The sequence below is a fragment of the Apaloderma vittatum genome, unplaced genomic scaffold (genome assembly GCF_000703405.1).
Source record: "Apaloderma vittatum isolate BGI_N311 unplaced genomic scaffold, ASM70340v1 scaffold3679, whole genome shotgun sequence".
Taxonomy (NCBI): domain Eukaryota; kingdom Metazoa; phylum Chordata; class Aves; order Trogoniformes; family Trogonidae; genus Apaloderma; species Apaloderma vittatum.
In genome coordinates this window covers 765-28,689 of record NW_009734456.1, presented here as the reverse complement: position 1 = coordinate 28,689, position 27,925 = coordinate 765, and the positions used below count along the sequence as shown (strand labels likewise).

At 40.7% G+C, this 27,925-nt stretch overlaps 2 protein-coding genes across 3 annotated transcripts; one reads left to right on the top strand and one right to left on the bottom strand.

Annotated features, from left to right (window-relative positions):
• LIMS2 (LIM and senescent cell antigen-like domains 2) lies at nt 1-23,203 on the bottom strand. Of its 2 annotated transcripts, XM_009876258.1 has the most exons (11): nt 23,137-23,203; nt 22,426-22,462; nt 14,780-14,939; nt 14,170-14,236; nt 13,739-13,859; nt 4,588-4,737; nt 3,581-3,731; nt 2,405-2,497; nt 1,504-1,552; nt 1,242-1,317; nt 1-423 (listed from the first exon to the last, which is right to left on the bottom strand). In XM_009876258.1, exons 1-11 carry the CDS (start codon nt 23,201-23,203, stop codon nt 276-278), a joined length of 1,119 nt encoding a protein of 372 aa, XP_009874560.1. In that variant the 3' UTR covers nt 1-275. The 2 variants fall into 2 exon arrangements, with proteins under 2 accessions (XP_009874560.1, XP_009874561.1); XM_009876259.1 differs by lacking the exon at nt 22,426-22,462 and having other exon boundaries at nt 23,127-23,203.
• On the top strand, nt 11,053-12,087 carry GPR17 (G protein-coupled receptor 17). Its single transcript, XM_009876257.1, has one exon. It carries the CDS (start codon nt 11,053-11,055, stop codon nt 12,085-12,087), a length of 1,035 nt encoding a protein of 344 aa, XP_009874559.1.
• Nucleotides 23,204-27,925: the final 4,722 nt, after the last annotated feature.

Below are 27,925 nucleotides of genomic sequence, written 5' to 3'. Positions count from 1 at the left end.
GTGTCCAATTCCACAAAGGCAGAGTAAGTTGTTACTAGCAAATAACCAGCCTGTAAACTGCTCCAGCAGAAATCATATTCCTCTTTCTGCCAGTGTTAATAGACAATTTCTTGAGAAATACGATAGTCAAGATGCAAACTACGTTATCAGAAGCAGGGGAAGGTATTACTTATCTTTGGTTTCACTTGTTCTTAGTGATTGCCTCTGTAATCAACAGCTGCTGTGAGCAGCAGCTTGTGACTCTAAGAGTGCAGTCAGTAGACTGACAGACCTGTTTAAGCAGAGTTTAAATCCAGAGCTTTGGGATGTGCCTTCTTGGATGCCAGCTCTGACAACTTCTTCAGGCGTTTCTTCAGCTCCAGAGGGAATTTCTCATAGCACTTCTTGCAAACAGGCTTCATGTCAAACTCCACAAACTTATTCCTATAACACAAAGAACAGCAAGTTATGAAAATGGCATTTGCAAACTCTGTGCTTCACTAAATCAAGTCTCCGCGCATCTATGTAAGTGCTGTTGTTTGTGTTGTGCTGCATCTATAAAACAATTCACTTCCTCATCTGGTCAAGTGAGTACAGAGATTGGGTTCTTATCTGGGAAATAGGGTCTTCATTACTGCTAGTCAAATAAGGAGCAAGATTTTGCTACATATTTGAATTCAACAGTCTAGAATAATAATGTGGTCATAAAACGAAGCATCACTTCAAAGATCCTCTTTGTGAGGAATTAAGTGTTCCTTCTCATGCAAGGCCAGTGGGGCCAACACAGCATAGTAGGATAAGGGTTTGAACCTGAGAAAGGAAAAATGTGTAGGATTGCTCTGTTTTCTCTTTGTCTTCTACACATCAGAAGGACTAGCAATAATATTTTCTAACTAGCATAATATTTTCTTGGAAAACAATCTATGCGATGGCAAATACTGTAATTGAGGGGAGCATTGAGGGAGACGTGGAGGCTGCAGGTATTTCAGGACAGGTAGTTACTGGAAGTTTAGAGCCTTCCCTCTGTACTGCTGAATGAGTTCTCTTCTTACCCAACAGATTAACGAAGGAAAGTAAATCAGAGAGGATGCTGAATCTCTGCTCCCTTTGAGTTCTGAAATCAGTAGAATTATAAGCACCTGCTCCTACAGAGACAAGGTATATTGCCCCTTAGACAGGCACTGGTCCACGGCTGCCCCAGGCTGATACCCTGCCTTAGGGACAAACGTCCCATATGGTCCACAACATAAACACTGACTTACTTCAGTGTGAGCTTGATGTTGCAGGTGGAGCAGGAGAAGCAATTCACACACCAGGCTTTGTTAAGAGCTGATACCACTGCAAAAGCAAAAGCACAAAATAAGAGGCAACTGATAGATTATCTGAATTCAGATTTGTATCCAAATTCAAATGAGGCCAGATGTGAAAAGACACACTGGCGCCTTGCAACTGTGCGACTGCAACAGCTGCACTAACAAATGTAACAAGGACAGCAACCCAAAAGGAGGAGAGAACAAATCTTACCATCTCCTTCTATCACGTGGCTGCAGTTGTAGCAGACATCTCCAAAGAGCTGCACAGCAAAAGAAATAAGAACAGGAACTCATGTTACTGACTACTCATGCTCCCCAAATTACACAGCTGGTGCGAACATTAAATTCTAACAATCAAAGAGTTCGAGACATCGCAGCAGCCCCAAATATACCAATTTATATCTTCTGAATAACTTCTCATACACTTGCCAAGCAGTCTATGTTCCTTTGGTTCTCATACCACTACATATTACAAAACCCTTTTTGTTGATGCCTCACACTCTACCTCTATTATACGATTTTAAAGTCCTGTACATGCGGCAATTTGGAGAAAAAAGGACTGGTAGAGTATGATGCTTTCTCTAAACAAACATCTCCTGATGCTTAACTATAAACATCAAAACAAAACCTAGAGCTACTTTGAACAGTAACACTTAACTCTGAAGAGAGAGATTAATTTATGTGGTAGAAGAAAATACCAAACTTATTGCTGTTCAGTAGTTATACAGAAAAAATACACTTTGAACAGCTTTTGAAGCACACTTTTATTATGCTTTAGACAGCACAACATTTGTGTTAGACAATGGAAGCAAGTAATTATCAAAGTAGTCCACACAAATAGTTTTGGAGCACAATTACAGCAATTTTCATCACAGCCCACAGTCAGTATGAAAAATCAATATCCTCAAGATATTTCTATTCTGTTCTAAGCATCTCTTTTCACATCTACCAAGAAAAACTATTTTTTTTCTGTTAAATCTCACTAATCTCTTCATATTGCATTGCCTCTAAAAGTTCAGATTATGCAAAATCTGCAGAGCTTTGCATATGTAAAATGAACAAAGCATTTGCCAGTCAGAGCAAATACCTAGAGTACAGATGATAGAATTTACCTGATTATAGTGAGTTTCGCAATACGCCAGTCCTTTTTTCTCATAATGTCGATGCCCCAAAAACGGCTTCTCACATTTGGCACAAACAAAATGCTGTAAAATTAAAAAAGACATTCAATGACAGGCAAAGTGACTTTTCCATCCCCAGGGTAAAACCTGCACAGCTACAAATCACAGCTCGGTATCAGACATTTAATTACAGAATCATGGAGTGGTTTGGGTTGGAAGGGACCTTACAGATCATCTCGTTCCAATTCCCCAGCCATGGGCAGGGACACCTCCCACCAGGTCAAGTTGCTCCAAGTCCCATCCAACCTGGCCTTGGACACTTCCCAGGGAGGGGAAAAACCGTTTAATGGTATAAAACTGTTTAAAAAAAGGTTTTTTTAAAAAAAAGTTTTTTAAAAAAAGTTTAAAACTGTTACCTCTTAATGCTTTAAAGAAACTCAGAGACAGGAAAATATTTATGGAAGTAAAAGAAAAGAGGAAATATTTAGTCTTCTAGATTAATTAAGAATTGTATTGAAGATAGGCAGAAGAACTGTTGAAAAGGCAATTGTTCTGTGTCTATCCTGATGGATTTGCAGACTGTTATCTTGCTTGTTTCAGAGAAGAGAAACAGGAATATAAAACATGGTTGGTATGAAAGCACTTCAAAAAGCAGCAGCATCTCTCTCAGTTCAAGCCCTAGGATGCTTAAATCACTAAAAACATCAATCACTAAAAAGCTTCAGAGCAAGCTGTGATGACTCAGTGGAAACTTATGGAAACAATGAGTTGAGAAGGCTTAAGAAGTAAGAATTGCACTGGCTCTGCCTATTTACAAATTCTAACACTGTTAGGAACCTGTTAACTGGGATCATAGTAAAAATATAAATTCATTAGTAAGTAAATGCTGTTCAGTGAATCATATTCTGCAAGAATCATTACGATGCAATTCAGACATTTTACACTTCAGGTTATGACTGCCGTGAGAGCCTAGCTTTCGCAGACAACCTTGATGACGCTGCTGCACTCATTCACTTCCATAAGGCGAAGACTATCTGAAACACAAGCAATTACTTTTTGTCTGAATTCATGTATTACAGATCACGTGAATATCCACAGCTTCCAGCTCGCACTACTCCTCTCCCCACACGGCTCCCAAAGGAAGTTTCAGGTTCAGAGAGGCCTCACCTCAACATGCCACTGCTTCCCCAGAGCATTGACCACTCGTCCCTCAATGGGCCTGCGACAGGCTCCGCAGATGGGGATTCCCATCTTGTCGTGGCAGGGCAGGCAATACAGCTCTCCCTTCAGCTCCCGGGCCTCAGCAGTCAGCTCCTTCCTGAAAACACAAACACGTTGCTGAAGCTAAGTGCACCGAGCAAGCTCTTTAGAGCCCAAGATGAAGGTCTGGAAGACTAAACTTGAAAGTTATCATACTTCTGCAACATTCACAACACTCACGCTACAAAGGCAGAGTCCTGAAATTAAGGTAGTTACTTTCAATTCACCTTCCTAAAATTGCTTCCTCAGTTTGCCAGACAAAGGATCATAGAGGAAGTATCATGTCTTTGGCCAGACACTCTGGCAGAAACATGAGATGCACTTACATGGAAGAGAGCAGTGTCAGGCAAAAACTCAAGATACCTTTGAATGAGACAGCTCAGGTACAAGGACCATCCTAGTAATGCTCAGCCCTGAGCCATTTACTTTATTCTTCAGCACTGTGCTCCACTTAGACCACCTTCACAGTAAGTAATTCAGGTCAGACAGGGATCAGCACAGTAACGGACTCTGCCAAAAGCTTGAGACAACTCATCAACTCATCTTTTTTTTTTTTTTTGGCTATCCAGGAATGCAAAGTGAAACTACTTTAAATAGCTTGGTAACAGCTATCTTGGAACACCACTATTAGGGTATTCTGCACACAGCCTTGCAGGTAAGCTCATACCAAGGAACTATTTTAATTTTCAGTATAAATTAGCGTCATTCAAGTTTAGGATAAAATAACATTGAATGACAAAATAAAACTAAAGTTCCCATAGGCTTTCCAAATATCTTTTAATTTCTCCTCACACCATTTCTGTTTGTTCAACAATGTGAAGGCAGCGAAGCTTAGGCCTTGGAAAGAACTGCACTGGTGACTGTACTGTTTGTCCTTCTCCTTTCTTGTAAGAATTTAGAATATGAGAACATACCCACAGTGGGTGCAGTTGAAGTGATCCGGATGGTAGGAATCGTTCCTAAACATCAGAGGTTGCTCATCAATTATCAAGTGGCACTTCTGACAGATGTACTTGCCCAGTCCCTTAGCTTTTTCACGGTTATGGCACGGCCTACACAGATGCCTGGTAAAGAGAAGTAAAGAGAAGAAAATATTAAGAAATTCTTTCTTCTAAAATAATGTGTAGTGCATGCTGTGGGATGTACTTTATGTAACAGAAGTGTCATCTGAGCTCAGACTAAACATAACTGAGTTTAGTATCCTGCCTTTCACACCAGTTGCACAGACAAGAATATGTGGATAGAGCAGTCATGGAGTTGTATTTCCTTAGAATACTCCTCCAACGTTCACCGAGGGAATCATCAGGGATATCACTCTGCCATTCTTCCAGGTATTCTTTCCAGTTCTTCTAGATCCTTTTAGAGATGGGGGCAATGAAAGGTGACAACATCCTCTCTCTATTGCTGACTACAGGATCCAGTCATAACAAGGGCATTACAGCACTGGCAGAGAGTTGAGGAGACAGAATAAAAGGTATTAAACCAAAGCACATTGTTTCAATGCCTTTACCATGGCTGGATTCCTTAGCTGTCAATAGCTAGGACGAACAAGAGGCCATTGAAGACTAGCTCTTCTGCCTATAAATTCCTTTTAGTCCTAAGTTAAAGAAAATAAAGAACTATGAGATTTTACAGTTTTATGTAGTAAATGTAACTGGGTACCTATCACATGTTCTAGAACATATTACAAGTACAGTCCTGAACAGGTAGACCAGCCAAATCTGTGGTAGAAAAGCCTGAGCAAAGGCATAAAAAAATTTTGTAAAGGCTGATGGAATCCACCAGTTTTACTGCAATACGTAGGAGCTCTGAGGAGAAACTCTTTGAGTTTACTTGCCTATTACCTTCCCCTCTAGCTGCAATGCTGCAGGCTGAGAAGAAATTATGATAAAACAAAAATGACAGAGGAATGATTTCTGTGGGTTTCTTTGTCACAAAACGTACAAGCCTCCTTAATTCCTTTCACTGTATCACTATGCAAAACACTCGCTGAGATTTACGGGTCCTTCTCAAAAGACACCAGACAAAAGGAAAAGTTCAAATGGAAAGGGTAGATTTATGGTTGAAGTAGTACGTTCTTTGCAGGCTCCCTTCCAAAATTCTGCTGTGATGAATCACTTACCCTTAGATCTGTAAAATGGGGATAAGAATACAACACAGATGTTGTTGTGCGACCTCAAACATTTATGACCCTCAGCTGGCAGGCGCCTGTCTAAGTGCTAAGTATCATTATTATTCTCTCCAAATCTGAGTCCTCCTGTCAGCAAGTGTCTCTTTCCAGGGCTGGAACTACCGTCTGCCCAGACGGAGTCCAGAATAAGCAGACAGCACCCCATTATAAGGAAACATGCAGCTGTGCTCATCTCAGCATAAAGGCATCAATTTTATTCGGCACTGTCAAATGCAGAGTAATTATACGGGGCAGGACATAGGGACCCTGAAGCAAGTGTCCTGAAAGAGACCCCTCTCATTCAGCTGAATAAGATGCCTTCAGCCATTCGCACTGATAAACCATTATCAACCCCTCCCCACTCCCAAATGCTCTCTGCGGTCCCATAGACCCTCCTCTATTGCAAGCAAAGGGAAGTGTTGGACAGGCTAAGCTGTTACCATAGCAGCCGCCCCGCTCCCTCTCTCCCTCCCCGCTCCCACCATTATGGAATTATCCCATTCTGAAATGTCCTGTTGTGTCTATTAATACCAGACTGCCCCCAAACAATGCTTCTCTCCACCCTCCTAAAATAATCAGAGGACTCCAAGGAGCCTGTGTTCACGGCTGGGAGTTCAGTAGCAGCCTTTAGTAAGCACCACAGACACTGGAATATTCATACAAGAGTCATATCTATAACGGCAGCAGCAGCGCCAGTGCCAAGAGCTCAGCTGGGATGAAGATCGCTCTTCAGCGCTGGGGTGTCCTCTCCCCTGCTCTGTTGTGTGACTGAGCTGATAATGCACTATCAGAGCTAGAAGGACACTATATAGAGGGGCTCCCCTCTCCACCCTCAGCCACTCTGCAACTGCGTGCTCTTTTTGGATCGCCTCGTTGTTTTCACCGTTGCTGCTCCTATTTGGTTCGCTGCTCAGGAGTTCCTTGTGGTCTTCCCTCAAAGGACCCTATACTCTACCCACGGGACTGCACTGTAAAGAGGTAAGAGACAAACTTCTGTTAGGGGAATAACGAAGGAGCTTTCCTAATGGCGTTAGTTTTACCCGGTGTCAGCAAGGTGGAAAGACACACCTAGAGGCAGATGAATATAATGAAAATGTTTGAAACGAAGAAGCATTTTTGAATGTCAAAGAATAATTTCCTCACTCTTCCTTACACCACTCCTCCAAAACATAGAAGTTTTCAAACTTCTGTACCTAATGTACATTCAGTTGTGCCAGGAAATCTGACAGTTGTATGTCCAGTGCTCTCTGACACTGCCTTGGTGCTCACAAGAAGCAAGTATTTCAGCTGAAGAGTGGGAGGCTCAGCGGGGAGTGATTTTCAGAAGAATAATTTCAGTAAGAAGTGGACTATTTCTAATGAAGAACACTTTCTGTGAAAGACATGTGACATTCCCATTTGACAAGACATGCAATCATGAAAATACACAAATTAACATAATCCCAAATCAGAAACTTCTCTAGCTGAGAGCAAGAACAGGAAGGAATTTCTGATATCTACTGCAAACCACAACATATAGTTCAAATTTATCTGCAGTGGGCTTTATACCAAAAGCTCCAGACGAGTCAGGTAGCTAACTTAGGATGAGCCAGATATTTCTTCTGCCAATTAACCGTTTCATTAATGGCAGATAGAGCATCTGCTGAGAGAATAATCAGGTTGTGTCTACACTGACAGCCTCGTGCATTGTTACCGTGCTTGTTTCTGTGCAGAAGAGAAACGGGGCATAAAATACGGTCAGTGTGCCCGCATTTCAAATGAGCAGTGACATCCCCATTAGAGCTCAGCCATGGGAGGCCTGGGATAATGGCTTATTCCAGAATAGTGCTCTGTTTAGCAATACATAAATCACTAAATATTCTCACAACACCAAAAGTGCAACCCAAGCGGAAATTATTGGGTCATGAGCCAGATTCCGAAAGGAGTTTTCTGTCTGTGGAGTCAAAGCCTCTTGCATCATATAGCTTCACACAAACTACGCGTTCTAGGTCATTTGGGAAGGTTTCTAGCTTGCTCTGAGCATTCAGACAGACTAGTACATGAAGTTTTCCACGGCTCTGAGTGCTTTTTTATAAGTGTTACAAACCAAAAAGAAAGAAAAACCTAAAAATTAACAGCATTTATTTTAAAATTGATAGGAAAACTAGGCAAAATAGAAATGGAACTGTAAATAACAGCAAAGAGCTTTCCACACCATCTACAGAACACCATCAAAGAACTACAACTTTTGTAAAGCTGTAGCATTTTGCTGAAAACATATTAATTCTAAAAATAAGCTCAACAACTCATTCTAGGGACATGTCAGCTTTTTTCCTACCCACTCAGGTGCTACACCACAATTTTCAAGTCAACAAAAAGAATTGAAAAAAAAATTTAAAACCTCAATAAAATTCCCTTCCAAGTTAAAACCTAAGCAAAATTAGAAAGAGGCCCACTTCCATGTTCTATGATTTCTGACCAGGCAATGAGAAATACCTCCCTTCACCTTGCTCTAAAAAGCAAATTGGCTAACAGCAGCTCTCCTAGGAAGGCACTCATTTGAAAAGACTGAATCTATTTCGATTTTATCATTAGTTCTAAGCCTCTCCCTTCCTGACACTGACACACTGGGCTTCTAGATTGCTCTGGTATTTTCCTTTCTATTCCACCACACAGTATTTTGCAGAGAAAGCATATCCAGATAGAAATCCATGGCAGACTCAACACTGCCATCAGTGAGGACAAAACTCCTGACTTTTCAGTCAATCCCAAAGATCCTCCTTAGGAAATAGCTCAAACAGCATCAGTTCAACGTATTATGCTGCTAAACCCTTAACGTTTAGCTTGTAAACAAGGAAAAAGCCTGCTTATTGCTTCGCTTCCTGATTTAAATCATTAAGACATGCGATGTCCCTGCCTGTTCCATGAGACAACCTTTGCTTCTGCCTTTTCAGTTGCCCCAAGCCAGCACTTACTCCCTTCTCAGTGGTGTCACAACCACGTAGAGAGTAACGCTGAGCCATCAGACCACCCAGTCACTGACAGGTGTGTATATAAAGATCACCTGATCACACTTGCTGTAGATGAAAAGCATATTTAAGCAAAGTGCCTGACACAAGAAAAGGCTGCGTAGCCAGAACATCAGGTGATAGGTATGAGTGTAAATTAACAGCCACTAAAAAGGCATGGTTTCATCGTATTTCTCCTTTGGCATGTAACAGAAAAATACATACTTAAACTAATTCCAACCACAGAAGACAACTATTTGAGCATTCAACATTACCATCACATACCAACATCAGAATCTTGTGTTCAATAGCAGTTGCACGGTTTTACTTCGTAAGGGACAGATAAACACTGTAAAGAAAAATTGCGGGCTCCTCTGCAAATTCAGGAAATTCACAAGGAAAACCAGAACAAGGAATTTTCCTTTTGCACACGAAAACAAGATTTCACTTGTATTTGTACAGATAAAATGTCCCTTGGAAGAAAGGGTGGTACAGTTCTCCTTGCACACACACATCTAGTAATTTCAGGATATTAATTTTGTTGCCGTCTCTAGGACTAGAAAGAAGCTGACAACAGGCAGCGCAGACCCGTACACTCAAGCCCCAAGTCTTCTTTTTGTGCCATACATGTGCAGGGTATTCAGGCAACGCATGGAGTGAGAAGGCCCCACTGCGGCCAAGTGAAGAAATTTCAGTTTCTGAATTTCATTCAGTCTCCCTTCTGTTGACTTTTGTCTCTTCAACTGTGAGCTGAACAGAAACAGTCCAGCATATTAATCTCTAGGGCTTGCAGTTTTCTGTCCACTTGAAAGTGACAGCAGCCAAGCAAAAGATGGTAGTTACCCTGGAATTTTGTTTACCTTTTCCAATACATTGGTCTGTTCTTAATCTCATTTCACTTTCTTAGCCACCAATAATATAAATCAGTTCCACCAATAATAATCAGTTCTATTGCAATGCTGGATGGATTGTGTAATGCCTTGGATCAACTGTCTAATGATGTAAGACTTCAGCACACAGCATAGCATCCACCTGAGACTAAAAATTTGGCCTAAGAACATCAGCAACCATCTTAAAATTGTAATTTCAGTAGAGGAAAATAGATGTATTTAAAGATATACTAAGTGTTACGGAGAAACGGTCAGTCAGTACAAAATGCAGGGGTGAGCACAAGGGAGGTACTGCTGCACATACTGTAACATCTCTGAGGAACCCAAGGAATAAATTGGAAATTCAGACTGCCTGCATCTCCCTGCCACACACACCCACAGATGAGACAGAGGTAGATGCCCAGAAAATCTTCTCATTTTTTGTTGATGCCGTTCAGGATCCTGCAGAAAGACAACAGAGACTGGCAAAGCTAAGCTCAGTTTTCTTTGCTACTTGGAAAAGGCTCTAGATAAGCCACAGCAGAGTTCAGGCTTTGGAGGGAGGAAGAGAGTTATGCTGGGAGAAGAAAAAAGTTGCATTACTTTGACAAGTAACCGACAGCATGGGCACAACAAATAATCTTTTTTGAGTCAATTCAGTGCTTTTCACTGTTCAAATAAAACGCTGCTACCCATCTGAAAAGCTTCCTCCTATATTGGAACTAGATGATTTTAGACTAAAATAATTCTCTAAGATTTTCAGGGACCTTGCAATTTTTTTTTTAGTAATGGCAATACCAGACCTGTCTTTCCTCCCTTCTAGGAACAAGACAGATATTCTAAGCTAGGTCACCCTACAACAGATACCTGTGCTCAGAAAAGCTGACTCAAAGAGTTCTGGCTCTTCAGTTTTGAATGAGGCTTTCAAATTAAACATAGCAAATACTTTCTACCCAGACATACAGAACCCACTTCCACTCTTCCATTCACTAGACACATAGGCATTTCGTGACTTTTATTCAACGGATCTCAGCACAGGTTGGGGACAAGCTCATAATCAGCTAGCCAGCTCTTCATGGGGCTTCCTTCAACAGGAATTAACAGTCTGGAAAACCCAGCTGAGCAGGACGTATTCAGAATTATAATATAAGGGTTAAAACTGAGACTGATACGTTGTATCAAATACCAACACTAGCAAACAAGAGACATCGCTGATGTCCATGGGGTTTTTTTATCAGTGGATTTTTGTGTTGTGGGCTTTTTTTTTTTTCTTTTATAAACCCAGTCTCTTTTGTAATATACTGTCTCAATTCTTTCAGGTTTTTGGGTCATCTTCCTTCAAAACTGTGAGAAATGAATGGCCCAGCAGATTCCTCAAGCCTACTTTTGAACTGCTCAAATCAATCAAGTTTCTCTTTGGAAACCTCAGAGCAATGCGGTAAAGAGACACACCTCGAGAACATTCTTTTTGCCACTTTCTACTTCCTGGACTTCATCCTGGCTTTTGTTGGCAATGCCCTGGCTCTTTGGCTCTTCATCCGGGACCAAAAGTCAGGCACACCTGCCAATATTTTCCTGATGCATCTTGCTGTGGCTGACCTGTCCTTTGTGCTGGTACTTCCCACCCGGCTGGTGTACCATTTTTCGGGTAATCACTGGCCGTTTGGTGAGATCCCATGCAGACTCACCGGCTTCCTTTTTTACCTCAACATGTACGCCAGTATCTACTTCCTCATGTGTATCAGCATTGACCGTTTCCTTGCCATCGTGCACCCTGTGAAGTCCATCAAGCTCCGCAGGTCCCTTTACGCCCATTTGGCATGTGCCTTCCTATGGGTTATAGTTGGGGTTGCGATGGCCCCCCTGCTGCTCAGTGTGCAGACAGTCGAGATGAAAAACACAACCGTGTGCCTGCAGCTCTACAGAGAAAAGGCCTCACGCCACGCCCTCGTGTCCTTAGCGGTGGCATTCACCTTCCCGTTCGTTACTACAGTGACTTGCTACCTACTAATCATCCGTAGCCTCAAGAGTGGCACCAGAGTCGAGAAACACCTGAAGGAAAAAGCAATCAAAATGATCATCATGGTCCTGATCATCTTTCTCATTTGCTTTGTACCTTATCATGTCAATCGCTACATTTATATTCTCCACTACAACGGGACCAAAACTTCTTGTGAAACACAGCGTATTCTAGCCCTCAGTAACCGCATCACTTCCTGCCTCACGAGTCTAAATGGTGCCTTTGACCCAGTTATGTATTTTTTTGTAGCTGAGAAATTCCGTGAGGCTTTGTGCAATCTGTTTTGCGTTAAAAAGACTGTAACGCTGCCTCAAACTTTCGAAGGTAAGACAAACGAAAGTTCACTAAGTGCTAAATCTGAACTGTGAACATAACTATTGCTGCTGTTTCAACTTAAGAGCGCTCTATTCCACCAAAATCAGCTGAGAGCACAAACACACGGTGAGATAGTCTACTCAGAGTCAAACTCATCCCGAGGATGTTTTTATGGGACTGTAATTAGCAAGAACGCTCCTGACAAAAGAGATCACATGTTCTTGTCTTACTGAAACTGCAAACAGTACAGTTCTACAGATTTCCAAGATGTGAAACTGAGGACTGAACACTTAGGAACAGGGAAAGGAGCAAAGACAGTATTAAATGAACATTAAAAAAAATAAATAACTTAATTCCCAAAGCATTCAGTAAATACTCTTCCTCTGCACAATGCATACAGCCTACTTTAAAATTTTATATTGTGCCAACAGTAGAGATCCGTTCCTGAGACAGATCTGCCCAAGGAAAAGACAGCATGTTTACAATTTTTTTTGGTCACTTATCTAGCAAGACTGTTCCTTCACTATTGACAAAGTAGGGATTCTCTTAACTACCCTCGCTGATATAAACTGCATCCAATGGAATACGTCTGGAAATGACAGGCAGACTAGAGAATACCAGGTGCAGTGAGAAGCAGGAAAAATAACCCAAGGAGTTCCCAACCGCTTCTGTGCTGTGGAGACAAATATTACAGGAAATCACATGACAGGTGAACTACACTTTTTTATGTACAGATATACACACACATAACCTTTTTCTATGCTTTTGGGAATGAGCTCCTTTCCATTTCAGATTTGGTCCACAAATTATGAAATCAAACATACTTTATCTTGCTTAAACTGCTTCAATTCTGACTGCATTCCCAAAACACTCCAAGTGCAATCGCAACAGCCCATTCTAACAAGTTTAAGTGTCAAAAGAAAATCAACTATACCCAGTTCCAGAAAATAAGGCGTAGAAGTTGCATGTAGGATGGAAGAGAAAAGCGAACTGAGAGGACTCCCTGCTGGACAGGGTACAAGTCTATAACCTTTCCTTTTGCTCTTCACCGTTTAGTTAGTGAGAATATAAACTCCAGGAAACTAGTAGGCTTTGCTCAAGATGTAGGAAAGCCTGAAATTAATTATAAATCGTGCAACATAGTCTGCTAACTGCTGGATTGTTTATTTTCTTAGCATGGTATGCTTTTGTACAAGGTCTTTTTTATGTTTTTATTTCTTACTTCTTAATTAAATGCATTAATCAACCTTTATAACTCATTTATACATTTCTGTATATAAAATGAACGATTTCCAAAGACCAGGGGATTCACATGCTAAACAGGCTTTGCTTTCCTTGAGTTATTGTCTTGACCTTTTGCTATGTCTTGATTTGCCACTCAGCAGCTTACTTGACAAACAGCCTGGCCGGGATCACATAATTCCTTCTTCTCACTTGCTATTCAGCATTTCGCTTGAAATCCCCTTCTTTTCAGTAATCCATCCACTAGCTACTAAACTTGAGTTTCTGCTTTTTATGTTTCATGGGATGAAGAATGCTGTTCTTCATTCCACTTCCCATCTCCTAAGAAGCTATTCCTTAAAGCTTCTTCTGCACCTTTTCAAGCTTTACCTCTCAGTGTACAACTAACTGACCACTCTTAACATTTCACTGCTGTATCACTAACACACTAATAAAACTTTCGGAGATCCCGCACTACCTTACCTGCCAGCATTCTTCACAAAACCCAGGTCAGCAAGTACTACATCGCAGAGCTCACAGCGGAAACATTCTGGGTGCCAGTTATTGTTCATCGCCTTGATAACACGCCCAATAATGAACTCGCCTGTAAAAGGAAAGCAACACCTTGAGATGTGCAGAAAACAATCATATCAAAAGTCTACTGCCCTTCATAATCCTTCCCCTTTAACTCCACAAGAAGTATTCAGTCTTGACTTCGAAAAAAAACCCTATTTATTCCCACAATCAGGACACCCCGATCACTGCTGGTATCACGCTTTGTCTTCTTCCAGAGCTCCTGCTCCTTAAAATGACCTCAACAATCCCAGCCCAGGGCAAGATGCCACTGCAATTGTGGGTGGTTTGCACAGGCCTGTAGCTGCCACCCCACGGTGTTGGCAGGCACCAAATCTTACCACATTCCCCGCAGCAAGGAGCAAACAGCATCTGAAAGTCATGCTCACAGTACTTCCGACCTTCAAACTGTGAACAAAACAAGAGAGAAGAAGCCCTTGTCAATAACTGCTCTTACAGCTTGACAGCTCAGCACGCTCCTCCCAGCAAAATGACCAATACATCGAGGTCAGTCAAGTTTTCCAGTTCTAGCACCCCCTCACACATATTCTGTGAAAATATTACAACCTCATTTGTAAGCGAGTTCACCGATTTCAGTTGCCCAATCAGAAGTTTTGTACAAAATGTCTAAAAATAAAGACGAAAATTCATTTGTGTCTAATGATATATTAAGAAATATTTTCTATTTTCTTCTTTAAATTCCTCTCATTCAAAGAGCAAGCACACAGTTTTTGCTGTTACTGATGTATAGGAAGGAGTATGTGAGAAGAAAACCAAGAAAATTAAGTTGGAAGCCCCTAAAAAAAATTGCAACGAAGGTTTAGTGCTAAGAAACTAAGCATGCAAGAAAGGTGGAAACCTGTATTTCTGCCAAAATTCTGGAATTTCTGCCAATTCCTGTAATTTTAATGGAGCTATTTCTCTTCACTTACACTCAGCATGAGACCTCACCTCATAAAAAAGTCCATCTGGGAACTGACGAAAACACTGAGCACAGACAAAGCAGTTTTCATGATAGAGCTCCCCGTTACTGTTCACAATCCTCTCTGCAGGATCAAATCGAGTCTGGCAGCGTTCACATACTGCATTCGCGAGAGCATCAGACATATTACTGGAATAAAGACAAGAGTAAGAACATGAGCAATGGCACAGCTAATCACGTGAGTATAATTATGTCATCCAAATTTCCCCAGTGTCTATGAACACAACATTTCCACTGCCTTAAACTCCCTTTTACATAAAAAAAGACCAATGAGACAATTCAGCCCTGACATCAGTTAGAAATAATGTTCTTGCAACTCACGCGTGGCAGAATGAGCTCATGTAGCAGACCTACCTACTGCAGGCTTTTGACTGCTTCACCAGTCTTGCACCCCATCATATCATCCTGCTAATAGCTCATACCAGATATCCACAATTTTAAATAAACCAATAGCTCAAAGAGCAGCAAACACAATGATCCTGACTTCCTGGGAATTCTGGTCTCACGATGTGAATCTCCAAGCATTCTGAGATGTGAAAAAAGCACTGGCATCTCACTGCAGTCTCCTCTTCCTGTAGGAATTATCAGGGCATTTTCCCCTCTACCCAGCAAGATTCAGTGGAAAATAATTGCATACAATGCCTCTGGTTTTTTAGTTGCAATTGTCATAAGTGTTAAAAATGTACGGAAAGAGAGAAGACTCTCTGGCTGGCTTGGCAAACACACCAGCTTCATTTCCTCAGAAAGTGAGGCTAAAAACCCCCCAAAGCCACACTCAGAAATCGTATAAAGGGTGTTTTCGCTATCTCCTTTCAAATGCAGAATGACCCTAACCTCTTTCACAAAATCTTCACACTTGCCATCATGGTAGTATACGTCCTCTATACACCAGAATGTAGTTTTAAAACAGTGCATCTCATGTCCCAACAGGGAGGGAAGAATTACAAGGAAAGAGTCTCCATTTCTTGTTGCAATGCGATCTTTCTTTTAACTACCAGACTAACCAATAATATATAAATTCAATATTGTCACACTTTTAGATATAGAAAAAACTATTTTATGCTTTCTGGGCACCTTCTGAATTCTAGACTAGAAAGAGAACAGCTTTATTGATGGGACTATAAAAGAAATTCCAGCATGTTAAAAAATCTTTGAAATATTTGTGCAGCAGTTTTCCTGAAGCACATAACGTGTACATAAAATGACAGATGGTTTGCTTGAAAAGATTTGTTTCTTTCTTTTTATATTCAAAGCTGCTCTGAAGTGAATTTCTACTGTTAGTGTTATTCTAAAAACTGAACATGCTACTTCCCACACCTCTTCACAGAGAACCGTAATTCAAAAGGCATGTTTCAGCAGCAAAAGGTACAGTTTGGTCAGAGACACCCCTACAAAAATACGCCACCGTTGCTATTCCAGGGCTTCGTGCTCCAAGCACAACCCGAAGGAGCCGGCGGCAGTGCAGGCAGCAGACACTCCTGAGGCAACAAAACCAGCCCCGTGCTTCAGCTGAGCCAAATGGACCACATCTGCAGCCTCTACAAATATCCTACTCTGTGATCTGGAGTAACCTCTCCGTAAAAAAATATACTTTCTTCCTGCCATTGCGATTCCAAGGGTGGCAAGGACCAAAGAAGCAGGTAATAAATTCAAGAACACATTTTTTTTGCAGGAATTAGTTACAGCTTGTTTCCTTATTGCAGTACAAAGGAGCTCTAAAAAACAGTTATGGACCGGAATTACGGACAAGCAGGAAATCCTGTAATTTCATAAACTTGAGATCATAGGTTAAAGAAATATTTTTATCCCGACAGAGTATCAAAGGAATAGGTCAACACAAACACATCGGTGTTTGCAGCAAAGCTGAGAGACCTAATCGGCTTAGCTTTCAACCGCCACTCTTTTAGTTACATCATGCAAATGTGTCCCAGGGCTTGAAAATATAATTTCCCTATCGAGTACTTTCTCCCCTCTTGAAAAAATCTGATGAACCCATCCCAAGACTTCAGTGGGCCAACAGCCATGATGAGCAAAGCCTCGTGTCAACATCAGGGAAAAAGCTCCTCTGGGTTACAGAAGCAAAACAGCATTCCAGCAAGTCTCTCTGTTTCCTACACAACAGCAAGGATTACACCCTAAACACTAACATGACCTAAGGTTGTATTTGTTGGGGGTTTTGCTTTATAAACATGAAATCAACATTTAAAAAAATCTCACTATCAAATATAGTCATCCTGAGAGAGATTATGACACAGATGCAATGGCTGTGCTGGTGAGAAAGATAATGAAGACATAGGGATTCACTCATAAGAATAAGGCTTTTAGGAGCCTCCACTCTGAAATCAGCATTTGAGAACTGTCAGGACAGAGTAATCCCACAGTAAAAACTAACTTCAACACAAAAATCTCTGGAGAAATTGAAATTCCTAGTGGAAGTCAAGCACAGCACTGCTCTGTGTTCTCACTGTCTTCCATTAGCATGAAGTACAACTTTTCTCTCTCAAAAAATTCATTAACCTCACTCAGTTGCAAAAGCAAGAGAATATCAGGAGTCCCAAGAGTTTATTTACCATTCTGCTGATGCACGATGGTGCAAAAGTTCTAGCTTCTACGGAATTTTGTTCAAAATATTCCAAAACTGTTTTAACAACAGAATGTGATACACAGTGAAAAATCAGTAATGATTCTGCAAAACAGCACAGAATAAGCACTTCAAAGCTTTGGAAATTGAAACTGTTAGAAATTTTTTCTAAATATTTGAGATAGAAGAACTTAGTTGATGCTGAAAGAAATTTCTGAAAGGCATATGAAAGACAATTATGATACAGTCTGAGCTGTACAAGAAATGCCACAATGCAAACGAGCTAACGTCTTGTGACTTGTTACTCATACATGAAAGAAACTAACAGGCCAGGAAAAAATAAAAGAACCTGTACACAAAATAACACAGTCTCTACCTCAACTATAACCCAGCTGAAATTTGGTGGGGAGACCCTTACAGGAGACAACTAAATCACACCTCAGCTCCTGAGCAACGTTGTCTCCTCTAATAGAAAACAGCAGCCGTGGCTCTTTCACAATCATAGCCCAAGCTTTACCTTTCTGCTCTCTTTTCATTCACGACTTTGCATCTATTTTCACTGATATTTTATTCCTTTACACGCAAGCTAAAATTTACAACTTTGGCACTGCTCTAAAGGTATGGCTTTGCATTCATTAGAAAGTTGTACTCTCACATATTCCATAGTTACTCAATCCCCCTCAGCTGCGTAACCCTGTGTGCCCTCTTCCCTGTGAAAAAACCAAGCATTTATTCAACCAAATCAGGGTTAAAATTAACCAAGGCTGGAAGGTTCAGAATAGTTTTATGTTTTACTTTACCACACTGCTGCAAAAACACTTCTGCCAGCAGCATGGGAGGAGGAAGAGCAACATCAAAATCATCCTTTTGATGGTGGTGCCAAGAGTGACGACAAAAGTTTGATTTGCTGTGTCAATCGTAAGATATTTACATCTGAAACTCTCCCAGAAAGGACAGTCCCTAATGCGGAGTCCTTGTACTCTGTTTGCTCACTGATTTTTTGCAGTTCAGTAAGATACAGAATCTTCCTCTGTTTCAACAATAAGCTGGTGACACAAAGACAGGAAAGGCTATTAAAACTTCCTGAAGTTATCCGGTCCTGTGCAACCCCAAAAATAACAGTGCTCAAACAATGCTCTTCTCCATCTTTCACCATTACGTGCTGCCTCTTTAACAAATTATCTTTGACAAAGTACCTACTGTACAGGAAGTAGTTATTTATCACTATAAGCAGCTGTGGGTTTCTCATGCTTTGACTTCTCAGAAGTAGTTACTATGAAGTATCAGCATTCTTCTCAAATTGGAACAAAAAATAAATCCTTCTTTATAAGAAGTGGAAGTTAATTGGGAGACCTGTTCTGTGCCACTGATATAGATAGGTACTACAGAAAGATTTGAAAGCATTTTACCGTATCACTATAGTCAATATCGATCTCATTTCCAAAAGCAGTGGATTCATATACATTCGGGTTAAAAAATGTCATATTTTATATCATATTATCATACAGGTTCAGGAAATTGGGCCTGTATTACTGTAGAAAAAGGAAAAAAAAAAAAAAAAGAGGGTTGGACTTAAATGCCAAGAAAGCTGGCTAAAATGCTACAGCTTCTATGCTGTTACCTCCTTTTTTAAACATTTATCCCCAGGGACCTAGCAATGGTTACAGACTGGGGGGAAAAAACCCAAATCCAGTACTTCCACTGCTAAGAGAGCAGAACATAAGCTCTCATAAGAACATTAGCAGAATTCAGTATCTTAAACATGGATGCAAGACAAAGGGAAGCAGACAACTAGACAACCAGGGGAACAGATGAAGTCTCAGACTCTATCAGGTACAGGAAAAGGAACTGCAGGCGCAAGGAGCACTTCTGTCAGCAAAGCCCAGTCAAAAAAAAATCTGTTTTCTTTAATTCCTCTCTAAAGCTTTTTGGTTTTGTTGTCAAAGAGAGTTCTCCATCATACTGCTGAATGAAGAATTACTTTAATAGGGAGATGATCAAAACCCATACAGATATCACAAAAAGAAAGAAAGACAACATTTTAAGACACAAGAGGCCAGGGCATTGTCCAAATCTCAGCAGAGAGGCACCGTCCTCACGCCAGGGAATCCTGTACACGTATTCTCTGCTCGTTCTGGTCTACTAGTACAAACTAGTGTATACAGAAGATAACAAAACATAACATTTACAACGTGGTTTCTAATATGTACACACACACACACAGATATGTAAGACAGTGAAAAGTCAAAAACCCAGAAAGCTATCACCACTTGGGTATGAGATACTGGTAGCTAAGATAAAAACCAGGGCCCTCCAGGGCTTTTTCGCATCCCCACAGTATGGTTGAGGATTTGTAGCTTTAAGTCCAAAGAGAAAAAAAATATTTGCCAGGACAATGCTAGACTTAATGACTGATTTCACAGTCAAGAACTAGTATAAAGAAAAAAGAAAGAGGAAGGGTAACAGTTCATGAACTTCTGCTGAAAAAAAAAAAGCCCTCAACTACCTCTACCATTCTTTCAAAATCTCGTCACTACCACTGACTTTTATCTGGAAAACTTTCCCAAACTGATTTAACTTCTTTAAGGCTGTTCCTAAACTTGTCATAAAATGTTGGAGGAAAAAACCCAACTCCTATTTGTTCAAGGCATGATTTGCTGTGCGTTTGATAAAACTATGTGTGTTAACATTTTCAGCATTTCTCCTTTTGCTTGCACTGAATTTTCAGTTCATTCCCTATTTAAATATTTTTCTTCATCTGGCTAAATAAGAAATTAATAGTGTTTCTCTCAGCATATCCTCCTCTACCATGTAGCCTCCAATCTCTCAATGAAGTAACCACTTTTTGTCCTTACTTACTACACAGGGATAACCAAAATTAAGAAAATCTACAAACGCAACTTAGGGTCACAATATGGAAAAAACCCTTTTTGGCTCCTCATCTCTCCTCAGCCTACCAGCAACACCAATTTGCTAGTAGTACAAGCCAGGATTTTTTTTTTTTTTTTTTTTAAATAATCCACTCCTTCACACGTTTCACCTAAGAACAGAATACAGTGGCCTGTATTCAGAAACCACAATCAGGTAGACCTTTAACATCAGCAGCAGCAATGAAAGTCTGTCAGTGTTTGCACAGAAAAATAATCCTATGTCACAGGTACTTGGTAATCTCAATACAATGCAATAATTATTTCGAGTAAATCATGACCAATTACTTAGAAAGACACACATCTAGCAGTGTTCACTCAGCCCAGGGAAACATCAACAACATAAAGACATGCACAAGTTTTAAACATTGTTATTTTCACGAAAGAAAATCACCCTTTTATTAACAAGCACGTACGACTTCACTCATAACGTCTATTTGACAAATAACTTCTTATACACATTTAATCTTCCTCTTCTTCCCTTCCTTTATTTCAAAGGACGTAAAATGTGATGCTTGTTTACCAGCACTGATAGGACAGATCATTCCCAAATGTGTTCATCAATTATCATCAACTAGAAGCAAGACTACTTTTGATTTACTCTCACTTGTCTGAAGGAAGGACATAAACTACTGGGACCTATCATGAGGGAGAAGCAAGAACTATCAGCAGCTCAAAAGCTGTGGATCAAATGCAAGTAATTCAGGAGGCAAAATTCCCAAAGAGATCTTCAAAATTCCCAAAGAGATCTTCTGTCATCTGCTGAGTAAAGCCAAAATATGTGGATTTACGGTTACTTTGCTTTTAGAATTACGATGTGAAAAACACATCCAATATACCTAGATAAGACATTTTCCCCCTAAATCACTCTGCCAGCTACAAAAGTCATTTCCTCTGAACCCGCCTGGCCTTATTAAAAATCGTGCCAGCATAGCATTAAATCTCAAGCATGCTCTGCCTTGCTGCATACAAGCAATACATTCACAGCCTCCTTCCCTCAACACAGCGCAGCATCAGCCTCTGAGCATTCTCCTGCCCAGCACCACATCCCTGTCGTCCCACCTGCGCTCGAGCTGCTCGCCCTACTCCGCTCTTCCCAGACTTACTACTGTGCCCAGGCCTGACACAGCACGTTGGGAGAACGGTTACTGCTCTGGCAGCCCTGCTCCTCCGGCAGCCCCGCAGGGCACACTCAATAGCACAGGTTCAAGAAGAGAGGTCTCAGACAGATGAGCGTTTTCCAGACACCGAGCCCCAGCTCCTGAAATCTACCTGGTGCAGGAGGCAGATGAGAACTTTGTTCTCCTGCAAAGCCATACTAGTGTAGCGCTGAGCGCTATAAGCACGCCTATACTGCCCAGGAAAGGGCAATCCTTCTGCACAGCAGATTAAGCACATCTACTTAAGAGAAAGTTAAACTGTAGTTTTTAAAAAGACAAAAATCAAAGTTTGAAAAGCCTGTTGCATTTACAAACTCTGACAAAAAATATTAAAAACAGTAATTGGAAATCATGGGAGGAAAATACTGTGCCTTCACCTTTCTCGAAGGCTTTTACAGGTTACAGTGAAACACAGTTAAACAGCTGAAAGCAAAGTACATTTTGACAATGTGAGATGACTATGTCTGGCACTTATCTGCTGATCCTTCCTATCTTCAGTTCACACTCTTGTTTGTGTTCCACTGCTGCTTTTTCAATGCTTATTTTCTTTTCTCTCACAGGTCCCTTCTATTCTGCTCATTCTTCCTGAACAGCATCCTCTCCATTCAAGGGCATCACCATTTCTTTCACTGCCTTCTTCCTTCCTTCCTCACTAAATTCTCACACATTCACAGCCACAATTTTGTGTAGTAAAAGGCTAAAAGGTAAAGAGCAGGAAAAGTAGGGTTCTAGTGAGGGATCCACAGCTTAAGCTGAGAAGCCAAACCAAGTGCTCAAGTACAAGTAAGTACCAGGTCTATCTCCTGCTCAGAAATGACTGAAATACAAAAATTCTGACTTCTAGAAAAAAATCCCCTTTCCTGCATATTCACTGCTCTCCCCAGTGACACAAACTGCAGATCTCATATTGCTGCTGCAGCTCATCGCTGCCCCAAAATGCAAGAAACGTAATTTCTCTCCTGCCCAAAATTAACCTCAATGAAACTTGAGAAGTAAAATTTTAATCTGAAGCACAGGATAAGCGATGATCAAATCAAGCAGTGGAAGTGTTCAGGCAGATTTAAGAAGCTTTGGTTGACATGTTCTAAATAGTCTCAAGATGCAGCTACATTCGAAGTTCTGCTGAACTGGAGTTATTTTGCAAAAACTAAAATCAACTAGCTTGCTATTACTAGTATAGATTAAGAAATAGACTACTGAGCTCTAAAACTGAAAGAACAGTAGAATCTTATCAAAATTTTAAAAAATTACCGCATTCCACCACTTCTTTAATCCCCCGTGCCTAAATACTTCCAATACTGCCTAAATGCCATTAACCACACCAGCACTAACGTTGGTTCTGAAGAGCCTACTACAGTGCTTCAAAACAGGAAAGGTTCTCCATTGTTGCTTTCCTGTTATTGTTAAAAACTGAAAGCTTTCTCATCAGGAAAGTCCTTTCCTTCGTAATCTACTTGGAAATGAAAACAAAGAGACTTCATCCCCTCCGGCCATGCGCAGCTCATTCCTCCTTTAAACAAAAAAGCCCCATCACCAACCCCGACATCTATTAAATCCTGGAAAATGCTTTAACGATACCATTCTCTTCATCTCGGAGACGTACCCAGGCATCCCAGCTGCTGTATCTGTCCTGTTGCTCAGGAGTGACCCTGTGCCACTCAGCCGATCCTGCCGGCGCTGATAGAGCTTGGAGGCCGCCAGCCCGCGCAGCCTGAGGCCGGCCATGGCACCCAGCGCCCTTGGGAAGGGGGAATGCAGAGAGACAACGGGAGGGAGCGACCACTGGCAACGCTGACCTTCACTGAGTCACCTTCCTTTTGGGAGTTGCCTTTACATTTTAACAGAGCTGAAGCAGGATGCATAGATCCCCGCTGGAGCATTGTTTCTTACAACTCGTCTGCCATTCTGCTACGGGTCTTTAAGATCAGACAACCTCTTTCCTGTATTCCACTGGTAATTACCTATTGAAGCCAGCACACTAGGAGTCTACACCAGCAACTCATTACGTGTTCAGACTTGCAAAATGCATCTGTATAAACTGCGTAGGTGAGATTAAACAAAAAATAAAATTAATAATCCTGAGTCTTCACATAATTAATCCACTGAATTCAAGAAGACTTTCTGATCAAAGCAACAGGGAAACACAGAAAAGCAAAACAAATTACTAGAGCTGTTGACAATGAACATGTTAGTTTTACTGCAGATCGGAACCTGACCCTGGCTTCTCTAAGGTGGTTCCTTGAAGGCTGCTCCCATCACACAACGCCTTAGGGATACAAAGAACAGACCCCTTCCTTCCACTTGGGTAAAGCGTATTCCAAGAAACAAAACCATGAAGACTTTTGCTTCTGGGAGGCACTGCAGCCTGCAGAAGCGGGATGCAGTGGAGGGTCAGGCAGCAGGGAGAAGGAACATACTTGGCATTCCAGCCTCCAGAGCTCTCTGCCGGGAACTGAACAGGGCCTTCTCACACGAGTTCGCCCTTCCTACCACTCCCCCCCTCCACCAACCACTGCAAGAGAGACAGAGGATCACAGAGCACAGATGGCTCAGGCTTGGCGTAGTGGGTAAAAAAAGTAAAAATTTGAGAATACAGAGCTCGGCTTTTAAGGGAACAAAAGGAAAAGAGTGAAGGATTGGAAGCATCTGAGTCAGTGTCATCTGATCAGCATTGCCATGAATCTCAAGAGTCATTAACCAACAAATTATTTTTTACTAAATCATATTAAAAAAAGAGGATTTTGTAGCATGAGAATGAAACATATTTCATGACTACAGCCTGGCAAGCTATAGAGGGAAAAAAAAAAAAGAAGTGATGACTTTCTAAGTACTAAATGAGAATTAACTGGCAGTAGAGATCCCTCTGACCTTTAAAGAAAACCAGACAGGTTTACTGTGACCCAGCAGAACAGGCACAAATAATGAACAATATACTTTCAAAATCAGAAATCAGTAACCTCAAAATCTGCAGTGCACCCCACATTTCATCAGGAGTTTCAGGGTCCTGACCTCTGACAGCAATCTGCCACTACCGTTTCTTTCAGATTCCACGTGTGCTTTATCTATTCATACTTTATTAAGTAAATGGAACTGAAGAAGAAAAAAAACCCACTCAGTACGCAGGACATTTATCCTTTTAAATTTTAGAGTAATAAACCACTTTTAAAATGTAATATTAAATCACCTTTTTACTTCCAGCACAAAGCAAAATGTTAAATCACCGCAACATTAATTTCTTTTAACCTTAAGCAATCTGGCTAAAAACCTCCCTCTCTCTCCAACACCAAAGCTTTCACCCTTCTGACTCATATGACTTCATTTCATTGATTTTCAAATAACTACTCTTCCACAGAAAAATATGACCATCTTCTTCAAAAGGGCAGATGAGGGGACTGAAGGAAAGAAAAAACCATCAAAACAATAACCATCCTGGCTTCCTATCCCTCAACACAAGCTTGCTCACTCCTCTCTTGCTGCCTTGCACACCAAGAGTGAAAATACACGGTTTTGTTTTTCTTTCCCTCTTGACAGATTGCTTTTACGAGCCGGGGTCAATAACGCCAAAATCTTACAGCTGGTTACTTTCTGAGCCACAGCAGAGAAGAAAGGAGGTAGACTTCTTTTAGGTGTTAACAAGTAGTTCTCCTCAGAGAAGCACCTCTGTGTCCCCAGAATAGACTAGTAAGGACCTACCAACAAGTTAAAATCTATCCAGAGAGCTTCGAAGAGAAGATTTAGATGGAAAGATACTAAGATTAAAACCTAGAAAATAGCTGCTTATAACTCAGATGAGACATCGCTTAGCTTGATGCAGGTACTTTCTAGTCAGCACCAAAATCCTCTCTTAATATTATCGACCTTTATACTCCCTCCTCCTCATCCAAACCATTTTACTTGCAATTGCTTCATAAAATGGAGCACATGCAGAGCAGCAACTCTCCACTGAATTAAAAAGCATCTAGGCAAACGCTAGCTTAATCGAAAATAATATACTCTTATTTCTTACCTCAACTGGATTAGGAACAATCAATAAGCATATCTGTAAATGCAGCTGTTCTTCTTTTGTTGACTGCAGGAAGTACATAGGCGTATCCAGATCCCAATTAGACCAAATGTAGTGATAACAAAAATTTCTTACAAAAATAATTATGCCCTGAAGCATGCACTTGGGAAACATTTTTCCTTGGGCTTTGCATTAGGTTAATTTCTAAAGGCAATATAAAACAGCATGGGCATTTTTTACCTTTATGTTTTCTAATCAACACCACAGCAGGGAAGTCTTAAAGGAAATTATCTTCAATTCTAGTTTATTTTCTACTCTGGGCATTAGATAATATTTTATTCACTAGTCATTCACTGATCCTCTTTCTTAAGAATAAGCCCACGACAAACAATGAAGAAAACAGCGCTAAATGCTAGCAAATCCACAAAAAAACAAACAAAAACCCAACAAAAATACACTTCTCCTCAAAATGCCAACAATCCTTGAAAAGGTAAAAATTAAATTGCAAAGATGGACCAAACAGACCAAATACAAATTATAAAAGCAGTCTTCGCTTATTCATTAGTAAGGAAGTACATAGTGTACTTCTAAAGCACCAAAAATCACAGAAATTATATTTCTCAACACTGCAAAATACAGAAAGGCTGCTTAGGAACATGCTATTTTTATACCTAACACATTATCTGTTATACAGACTTCTTTTTTTTCCAAATGTAGTTAAACAACATGTAACTTAGCAAAACTAAAATACATGTGTATATATATCTTTACTTCTTTCTGTCCTATTATCTTTTGATCGTAGTTGGAACACATATATTCAAAGAAAGAATGATGTTTAATTTTTTTTTGTTTTACATTAACAGTATCCCTTTAAAACAGAGACTGCTCTTGAAATTCGGGGCTGTATCAGTCACATTAGTCCAGACACAGAAATAAAACAGCTCAACCAAGACATGGCAGTCAGAATTACTACTTGTGAATTCCAACTATCTACTAATTGCTTTTCTCTAACAAAACACAATCTTCACATTGTAACAATGTAACCCATGATATGTGTAATATTTGAATTTCATTTGTGAAATAGTCACCTATTTTTAACAATTCTCTACTATGAATATATAGAAGTGCACATCTTTCTTTGTATTTTCTGGAGTTATAATTTTCCCTACTAAAAATCAGTATATCAAATTACTGCAGCTATACAAATTCAGGAGACACTCTCTGCAGCTAAATGGGACAGAATATTTAAAAATTAAAGTGGAGCTATTTTTCATCTATCTTAATTACTAGTAATGCATCAGTAATCACAGTATCTAGAAGCGAGTCCTTTTGTATTTCTATCTGAAAGAAAGGTGAAGTGAAAAAGAATAATATGTCGGCACTTCACTTTCTCCAGTGTTCCTTGCTTCAACACACTGTGACACATCAAAATCATTCCCTTCCCTGTGCCAACAGTTTCAGGACCAGAGGCACATTCGTGTCATGTTCCTGGCCCTGGAAGGTTCCCACTGATCGATACTGTGGGGATGCTCCAGCTGTTAAACAGTTCATTTCCTCCCAGAATCCTGAAAACCCTGAATCTCAAAAGCTGGAGAACATTTGACTGCGTAACGTCAACAGATTTTAAGAACTGCTACGCAACAACAACACATCGAAAAACATCTGGCCACAGGAGAGTGACCTATGGGTGGATCTAAGGAAGTACATTCTCGACGCTGAATTGTTTCTAACGACTTCGGGGTCTGTCCCAGCCTGGAAACAACAGTAAACGCAGTGCTTGTCAAATGGCATCAGCCATGCAAGGTGCTGAGCAGAGCAGTGTTTTGCTGGGAAACTGCTACCCTAAATGGATTACACTATTACCAAGGAAAAAAATCCAGCTGAATCACAGCTCTGACAGTTAATCATTCTGTCCTCAGAATGACAGCAGACAGGAATTTAGAAATTTTCAGAGCTGTCAAACTTTCCAGGACAAACATTTCCGAAACCACTAAATAACACTTGCATTCACTTTTCAAAAGCTAAGTCCAAAGCCCACTCATTCTAACAACCTCCTAAAGTACATCTGTAGAGGCAGAAATCCCACATTACTTTGAAGAACTCCACACTCTGCACTGTCTCAACTACCTTGGAACTCTCCATCAAGCCTCATGCTTTATGTCAGAGCTTCTCAGTGAACACGGTGTTGTACCTTGACAGGCAGCTTTCCAAGGAAGCACTGAGAGAAGACAACAAGGATTACTGCCCGTAGGCACTTCCACTGTCCTCTGCAGCTGAGTGATTTCACATGAGGGAAATGTCATTCCGAACTGTACTACACCACAGTCCCATAAAAGTAAAATCAGCTGAGTTCACGCTGCCACAATTCTTCCCAGGTCCTCCCCATCTTGTCCCTATTTAAAACCTGCATGGGTGCCCATGACTTGTGAACATTCGAGACTCTT

What these genes read in the sequence shown, in the direction of transcription:
- GPR17 (XM_009876257.1), top strand. Translation starts at nt 11,053, where the DNA reads ATGAATGGCCCAGCAGATTCCTCAAGCCTACTTTTGAACTGCTCAAAT.
- LIMS2 (XM_009876258.1), bottom strand. Translation starts at nt 23,203, where the DNA reads ATGGCCGGCCTCAGGCTGCGCGGGCTGGCGGCCTCCAAGCTCTATCAG. An exon ending in TTTGTGAAGAATGCTGGCAG is followed by an intron (nt 4,738 to 13,738) that starts GTAAGGTAGTGC and finishes TCTCTTTACCAG; the next exon opens with GCATCTGTGTAGGCCGTGCC. An exon ending in AACATCAAGCTCACACTGAA is followed by an intron (nt 424 to 1,241) that starts GTAAGTCAGTGT and finishes TTTGTGTTATAG; the next exon opens with GAATAAGTTTGTGGAGTTTG.